The sequence below is a fragment of the Coffea eugenioides genome, chromosome 11 (genome assembly GCF_003713205.1).
Source record: "Coffea eugenioides isolate CCC68of chromosome 11, Ceug_1.0, whole genome shotgun sequence".
Classification (NCBI taxonomy): domain Eukaryota; kingdom Viridiplantae; phylum Streptophyta; class Magnoliopsida; order Gentianales; family Rubiaceae; genus Coffea; species Coffea eugenioides.
This window is the reverse complement of record NC_040045.1, coordinates 27,045,070-27,054,009: the sequence shown is the minus strand read 5'-3', so window position 1 is coordinate 27,054,009 and position 8,940 is coordinate 27,045,070. Positions and strand designations below refer to the sequence as shown.

Here is an 8,940-nt window from a genome sequence, read left to right as displayed (position 1 = left end):
CAAATCTGTGCTACCGACTTCTACGAGCTGGTTGGCGACCACAGGTACGAACTAACCCTCCCTGTTTATCACTATGGAACCTCCTCTGCTATGCGATGAAAGTCCGTAAATTAACGATGTACGTGTAGTTCAGGAATGTTCATGTTCCCTTGCTATCGGTGTATTGTTACGGTTCGGATGAACTGACCGTATTGACACATACGTTGGTCGGTTTGTAAAAATGTTTCGGATGACAGTTTTTTGACGACAGAATGTTGCGTCGTTTGCAGGAGAAGTCGCCACTTTCCCATTTCTGTTCGAATGAACGCTACGGTTAGTCGGATGTCCAGAAATTCAGGATATTACACCTGATCAATCATTATTGGATTTTATGAGGAAGTAGTTGTTGTTTGAAGTTTACTCCATTCTTGGGGCTTCCAGGGATTCACTCAACTGTGCCCAGTAAAAGGAGTTAACCAGTCATGGCCAACGAACAAAAAGGGAGTTCAGGAACCTCCATCCTCTCCCTTCCGACCGAGGTGCTATCCGAGGTGCTTGCACGTGTCGCATCTTCTTCATCCACTGATCTTTTTCGGGCAAAACTGTGGTTCGTTCTGCTATCGATGATACAAACAGGAAGAGGCGTATTCTTGTTCCATTCTGTGCTTTTCGTTTTAGTTTAATGGATCATTTCTATTATTTTGCAGCTGTAAGTTGTTTTACGAAGTTTCGGACGCAGACAACATTTACCAGCAAGTGTCACTCGACAAGTTTGAAATCGTTCCGTGGCAAAAAAACCACAAAGTGTCGAGGTTCTTGGAGAAGTGTAGAGAAAGCAAAAATCCAGAAGCCTTGTATCGAAAAGGAGTGGTAAGCATCGGGCCGATAAAACTCAGTTCCTTGAATATTCTACCTTTTCATTTGAAGTTGGTAATGAACAATTTAGTCATGTACAGTATAACTCCTGGTCAACGTTACGACAAGTTGGGTTGCTTTGGAACGTAAGACGCAATAGTTATGGGAAAATTCGGTAATGTTTTAAATGGAATAGTAATGAACTAACATTCCATAAGCATACTTAAGTTACAAAATTTCTAGACTAAGCTCACATAATAAACTTCATTTGAACTTCATTGTGATTTTGGTCAGCACACTTCACCCCCAAAAGATCACCCCCAAAAGATTGGCCTACAACAGGTTACTGCAGCTTTGGGCCCCAGTAAATAATTGTTGTCCCGCCGCCACTGTTCCGCCTGCACTTTTTAACTTTTTCGTTACTCAGTTTTCGCAAGACTGTAATATCAACCTTGGCACTGCTTAGGTTGATTTTTTTACGGACAAGCATGAGGACTCAGCATTGGAATGCGTGGAAGAAGCTGCTAATTCAGGCCATGCCGATGCTGCATATGCGTTGGGAATAATTTACATCTTTGTTGGTGGGGACGAGTTAAAGCGCAAAGGTATGAGACTGCTCAAGAAATCCAGAATTCTGAAAGGCAGAGTGAAACTTTGCCGTGACAATTTGCTAGCGCTGCTGAGGATGATATGGGTCAAGAATCCTGTGTTTCTAAACCCAACGCCCATTTGTTGTGCCATGACACATGAGAGGAAAACATCTTCATGGCCTATGGATGCCGATGAAGTGGAGGAGAGTACATGTGAAGGCTACGCTTGCGATGAAGAAATTGGAGCAATTTGTGCTGCCCTGCCTTATGGTTAGTGTGTAAGATTGAATGTTGACAACTCCTATGACTGCACAAAATTTTCACTATCGTGTACAAATTAATTATGTTTGGCAACTAAATTGACCGCTACTTCTTACTCTCTTAATATTACTGGTATAAAAAGCTAAATAGCTTATCTTGGCCCTTGTATGTTCTAACTTTTTCTCGAATCATTAATGAAGTTAGTATACGATTTTCTAAAAATCCGATGCGTTAACAAAATATTAGCACACTGCAATACGATTGATTTTTCAGGGGCGTCGGACGAGATTGGGCGGTGGTCTGCAGGGCTCGTTACGCTCTATATTTACCAATGTACATATACACGCTCCAAGTACCTTCAGTACAAAACTACATACATATGCAAACTCAACAAAACGCCGTTGTAGAGAAACGTGTATGAAATGTAAGAATAAAGGATGATAGTTTGAAGGTAAAGAGGGAACTCCTCAGCAGTGATCTACATGACGGATACTGTACTGAAGTGAGAAGTTTACTAACTACATACGAAACGGTGGTAGATTAGATACTGCAAAAAAATTTACTTATGGAAAAAAGGGTACTCTGTTCTTATAATGGAGGAAAGCCATAAAGAGCTTGTCTTTTAAGAGAATGTGATACTATATTGAATAGACCATGATTTGATTTATGAAATTATCCAAAGAAAATTTAGAATGATTTTGTCAATTTAATTAATTAATTATTATACATATTCATATAATGCATTATATAATTATGCTAATATATTAGTATACGTATAAGTAATAGGAATCATTATAATTATATAATATTATATTACTATATACACATATATATTATAATTATATGCACATATAAAATACATTTATAAATATATATAAATAGTAATATGTAAATATATATTATAACAATATTTATAATATACATTTATAAAAATATTAATTAATATATAATATACTTTATAGTCATATAATATATTACTATAATTATACAATGCATAACATAAATATATATAATAATGACTTAATTAAATAAACAAATTAATTCTAAATTTTCTTTGGATAATTTGTTAATCCAAATCGTGGTCCCAGTCTGTAAAGTATCACTTTGTCGTAAAAGACCAGCTCTTTATGGCCTTCCTCCATTATAATAACAGAGTACCCTTTTTTTCATAAATAAATATATTTATCGGATAAAATAAAAAAAACTCGATTTACAATAAAAGACCTGCTCTTTATGGCTTTCCTTTATTATAAGAAAAGAGTACCCATTTTTTCGTAAACAAATTTATTTATCGGATTAAATGAATATAAACAAGTTCTTGGATAAAACGCCAGCTCTTTTTGGCTATCGTCCATAAATTATCCTTTTTCTGATTTTTCCATAATGTAATTCAGGGGAGGTTTCTGAAAGTATCCCTTATAATATATGTGTATATAATATTAATAAATTATATAAAAACATAATTACATTTGTTATTATGAATAGATTGTAATCTGCTGCCAAAGTAATTTGGCTTGCGCATAACCCGCTTCGGAATACACGCTCCAATACCGAATCGAGTTGATTTTCGTTTGACTAAATCGGGTTTGCCTCCCCTCCACGCCCGTCCCCGCCTGATCAATTATCCCACAAAAAGCTTGTCTTTCTTGAACTTCTCATCGTTTCTCCTGTTAAACCCATCAAAAGCTCCGTTGTTGTGTAAACACACTGAACAGTTTCGGTTAAAACTTTCCCCCCCTTCTGAAATTTGGAGCATTTTGAACAGTTTTAGGCGGCAAGGTCCAAAAAAAAGTAGATTTATCGCGTTCGCTTCCTCTGTTGCTCAAAGTACTCAATAATTTAATCGCATCCCGGAGCAAGCATAGGCAGTAACATGGAGGCCTGTATGAGTCTTCCAGTGTATGCAGGCATGTGGGTCGACGTAGAAGCTCTCGTTGGTGAGTGTATCGATATCACGGAATATCTGAATGCCCAAAATTTGTTAAATTTGCTGGTAAATAATGACAAGTGCTATGATGCGATGGTTAGGGAATTCTATGCTAACTGTAGGACAAATAAGCAGAAGTCTGTTCTGCGTTCAGTGGTTAGGAATGTAGACATGAAATTGTTTACTGAGGTTTTGTGTTCAGAGTTTGGGTTGGTTGACAGTGGATACACTGTTGACTATAAACGTATTAGCGCAAAGAATGTAGATAAGGTTGTTGTGAAGGGGTACAATGACCTAGAATTTCTTGGAGAGATTAGGCAAAATGGTGACAGAGTTATGAACATGGGAAAAAAAACTAAGTTTTATGCGCCGTATATGAAAGTGTTGTCACGGCTGTTACATCTGATAATAACTCATAACATTTTACCCAAAGCCGGAAGTATCACTTCCGTTAGTGCATTAGAAAGAGTTATATTGTGGCATATGTTACACAAACAACCCGTCAACATAGGCAATTTGATCATTGCAACAATGCTCAACAGGATTAGGAAGATTAAGAGCAGGGAGAATAAGAGAACACATCTCCCTTTTGGTATGTTGCTGACCAGGCTCTTTAGGCGCTTTAATGTGCCATTCTTGGCTGACCATGTTGACAAAGGATTTTACGCCCAAAAAATGGGAGTATCGTACTTCAAAAAACTGGCATTCAAAGCTGAAGATGGTGGTTGGATGTGAAAGAAATCCTATACCTTTGATGCTGTCATTGGTCAGACTGGGGACGCGAATAGAAAAGTTGAAGAAATAAATGAGATGGATAAGGGGGGGAAGTGTGCTGGGGTCGAGGTGCGGCCGGTTGTGGGGGAAAAGGCACACCTTCAAGATGTTGTCATACTATCTGAACAAACCAGAAAAGGGGCAAGTGTATGTGACAATGTTATTTTACTCCTTTTTGTTTCTTCTTCTCGATGGCAACACAGGAGCATAACCCAATATTTGTATGACTAGGTTGCAGATAAATTGACACAAATTTTACAAAGGGTTGGTGCCATCGAAGTGAAGGACTGCGGATTTGAGACATTGCCATTTCTACGAGATGTAAGACATGCTCTTGCGCTCTCCTGTAATCCCCTTTATATATGCTAATACCTTTATTGTCCAGTGTCTACCACAAGCTTCCGGCGTAGCACCTGATGAATTGAAAGAAGCCGTATGCTTTCATGTCAGAGAACTCGTCCCGCAGATGTATGTTAAAGTATCGGTACTGTCAATGGCTAACACTGATCTCGCTTTCATCTGATTATTGTAATCATGTCAATCATTGTTCACAGCTGTGTCAGTATACTAGATAGGCAGCATCTCTTTGATATTACAAGAGAAGAACTGGAGCGAGTGATGCTTCAGGAGACATGTTTCAGTGACAAAGTAAGTTTTTTATGCGATTGCACAGGCCTACCTTGTTCACTAATCTCGCTAAAAATTGTCCACTCAATGTTGAATGTTTGAATTTGTTCCATTCTGTGAAGGTTGTGACCCAGTACCTTCACTTACTCCAGAAAGAATATAAGCAATTTGTTTTCTTCAATCCTATGTTTTGGGTACGTAACGAAAATTATTGTATGTGCTGTTGTGCCTTGCAAAATGTGGACCTAATACTTGCTTCTCAATCACTTCGTTGTAGCTGAAATGCGTGTTTGACTATCCATGCATATCTCCCGCAAGCAAAAAGACATTCGTTGATCAAAGCAATGACGACTCCATGACAAATCCTGAAAAGGTAAATATTAGCTATCATTCTCGCCTTAACATTCTTATACAATATGAGTAGCAGCTGCATGTTAGTGGAATTGGATTCAGCCTAACATGCCTTAGCTTTTAACACTTTCAACATTGCTTGTTGTATGCGATTGCAGATTTTTTTCCAATCATTTATTCAAATCATTGGTTGCTCATGATTGCACATGTCAAGGACAAACAAGTGTACATTGTTGATTCTATGGACAATTACAAAACATTCTACCAAGGTTTGATGCAATCTGTGGTGAGTAAACTTCAAAAGCATACCTTAGCTTCATTTCCGAAGAAGGTAACATATTTCTAACGATTGACCCCATGCTGTATTTATTTCCTTTTTTAGGAATGGATTTTGATGGAAATTTTCCACGAAAATCAACCCTGGACATTTATTCTTGTAAAACACAAACTAAAACAGACAGACGCGGCGAGTTGCGGGGTTTTCACTTTGAAGTTTGCGCAATGTTGGGCAAAAGGGTGTCGGCCACAATTTGTAAGTGCACAAATGGACAACCCCTTGTGGCAAGCTCACTCTATTGCGTCTGACATTGTTTCTGAATGTATGTACAGCTTGATGTTTAGGGATGGCAATGGGGCGGGGGTGGGGCGGGGGATCCTTCCCCCGTCCCCCGCCCTATTGTCAAATATCTCCCCCCATCCCCCGCTCCCGCCCCGTTTCCCCACGGTCCCCCGCGGTCCCCCGTTGCCTCAAGTTTCTGCTTTCCTCCACGTCAAACTCAAGACCTCGCTCCTCTTCTTCTGCTTCGAGTTCCCATCTTCAGAAGGATCCCAATTTCAAACTCAGAAATAAACCCCTCATTGCCAAGTCCGCCCCAAAATCAGCTCCTAATTCCTCCAGGCCTAGATCTAATAAATCAATTGCTAACGAAAATGATGTGCCCAAAAAATCGTCTTCACAAAGTTTTAGAAAGAACCCTTCTTTCCTTTCCCAGTGGCAATCCGCTAGAAGGCCCGCTTCAAAAACTTCTTCCCAAAGGTCGAAACTTTCTTCTGATTTGAGGGCAAATCTGAAGAGCCCAGCATCTGGATGTTCTGGAAGATTTGGTGCTGGTAATCAACAACAATTGAAGCAGAAATATCAACAAAGTTGCGGTGAGCCTAGTTTGCATTTCAATGTTGCTGATGATTTGGTAGACGCTGACAATTTTACTCCTGTTGGCAAAGTAGCTAGTAGGCCTAGTTTAAATTATGCACTAGTTGTTGATGATGATGAGAAATTTACGGGGGAAGACTCAAACTCTGGTCATGGTTTGTTATTATGTGCAGAGAGGGTGTGAGAAGTATGGTGGTTCGTTTCTTCGTTTGTTCTTTTGTTACTTTTGTGTGTATATATATATATATTTTTTTTCTTTTGGCGGGGGACGGGGCGGGGGTTGGGGCGGGGGAATGTATCCCTGTCCCCCGCCCCGTTTCTAAACGGGGGAATTAAATTACCCCCCGCCCCCGCTCCGACAGTTCCCCGCGGGGCGGGTGCCCCATTGCCATCTCTATTGATGTTGTTATTGCTAGAAAATTTATTGCCTGGGAGATTCCTTTGGGTAAACTTGCGGACCCGTTCGCTTATGCTGCTTTCCTGATAGAAAATAAACAGGCACATGAGGCTGTAACCAGAGGAGATTTGCAAGATGATGCTACCAAGGATGTGGGCCATCAGGAAACAGGGAACGGTACATTATGTCTCGCCTTTACTGTAATTGGTTCGTTACATATGAAGGCAATATTAAATTTTAAATTCTTTAGGGCTGTAGCAAATTATTGGTACGAAATTAATCATTGTATAAAGGAAACCATAAAAAGTGTGTGTACCTCTGTTCCGATGCATCTCCTCGTGACCATCGCATTCACAAATTGCTTTTCTACTCCAGCTATTCCATTATTGCAGGGCTGCTGCTCACAACATTGTAATAAATCCTCGACCCCAGAACTTTGCTTTACACTTTCCAATTCCTCTTGTTTGATTTCGCATTATGACATTCAAATTGGATCTCACATGCAAAATCCATGTGCTGAAATGCTGTATGCCTTCAATTTTTCCCCAGCCGAAGGTACAAGGGTGAAAAAAAGCCCGCCAGAACTTGCGTCCGCCAATGATTCAAAGAAGAAGTTTCTTATTCTTGATTTTGAATGGAGTGCTTCTGGGCAGTGTATTTACAAGGATGACCAGAAATCGGGACTTTAATTTCAGACCACATTGTTTTGAATTTTTGCAGGTCTGTCTGTCATATTTTGAGGTGGTTGTTTGGTCATCAAAGCTAAGGTATCCGTCAACCTATATTTGAATTACTTTATTAACTAGAACGTACACAAGTTTTTCTATTATTTCCTGAATTCAAGACAGTTGTGTTTTTTGCAGCCACAACATTCAACCAGTGTTGGACAGTCTATCCAAAAAATGAATGAACGTTTGGAGCAGAGATTGTTATTTGTTTGGGTGAGATGTCATTCACAAATTACTTCGATTGTGTGTAGTCAGTCCGTGTGTAAGACTTTTGATAAATGAAAGTCGGGAACAATCAATATTGTGCAGGATCAGTCGCGGTGCACTATGACACAAACCAGCCTTAGGGAAAATCCAGACAAAACGGTGATGTTTAAGGACCTGAAACGTGCGTGGGGAGAATATACGTCGTACAACAGCTCTAACACGATACTAGTCGATGATTCTCCGTATAAATCCTTCCTTAATTCTGTAAGTGCACCATACCCACTGATCGTTCTTTTGTATATGTTCCGGTATGCACAAACAACATGATTAGGGCTAACTGTTTCCATATTACTCGTTCTTCAGCCGTACAATGCCATCTTCCCCACCTCTTATACATGTTACACTGTAGAAGACAATTATTTGGGTAAGACGCGGTCTGCAGGGCTTTGAAATGTGGCTTTTGCTACGGTAAGCATAGGGTGAAAGATTGGCTTGACACAAAACTTATTTGCAGATCTTGAAGGAGATTTTGTACGACACCTGAAGAAATTGGTCAGTGCTGATAATGTACAAGATTTCATTAAGCGAAACCGTTTTGGACAATCACTCGTAACAGAAGGCAGTGTGGATTGGAACTTTTATGTTAATGTTGTCAGCAAACTTGGACTGCAGAACACAGCAAAGCAAGTGACGCGCAAACGGGAAGCCCCAAACATATATCCTCCGGAGGTATTTAGATGCATTCATGTTCAGGACTATGTTGACAAAAGTTCAACACCTCGTTATGATAGCTAAAATTGCGTCTGATCATATGCACAGACCAAGAAAAAAAAGGAAAATTTGAAAGCATGAGGAAGATCAGTTTATGGGCCGTTCACTGTACGGAAGCTTCTCCAAACCATTGGAAGGAGAGAACCTCTCTTCTGATGGGACACACAAGCAAAACTTTTGTGCTTTAGTGAGACACTGGGCCTGTCTAATTCATATATGTTGGTACTACTTTCTTCCCTTACTTCTGTTTTTACTGCAAAGGGCCGTCGCTGAGTTTTTTTATGCAAATTCTAAAAATGTTGAAGTTGGGAATGACGTAT

At 39.6% G+C, this 8,940-nt stretch overlaps 1 protein-coding gene across 1 annotated transcript; it reads left to right on the top strand.

Annotated features, from left to right (window-relative positions):
- Nucleotides 1-461: 461 nt before the first annotated feature.
- On the top strand, nt 462-1,699 carry LOC113752157 (putative F-box protein At1g67623). Its single transcript, XM_027296290.1, has 3 exons — nt 462-586; nt 687-849; nt 1,301-1,699. Exons 1-3 carry the CDS (start codon nt 462-464, stop codon nt 1,697-1,699), a joined length of 687 nt encoding a protein of 228 aa, XP_027152091.1.
- The last annotated feature ends 7,241 nt before the right edge of the window (nt 1,700-8,940 follow it).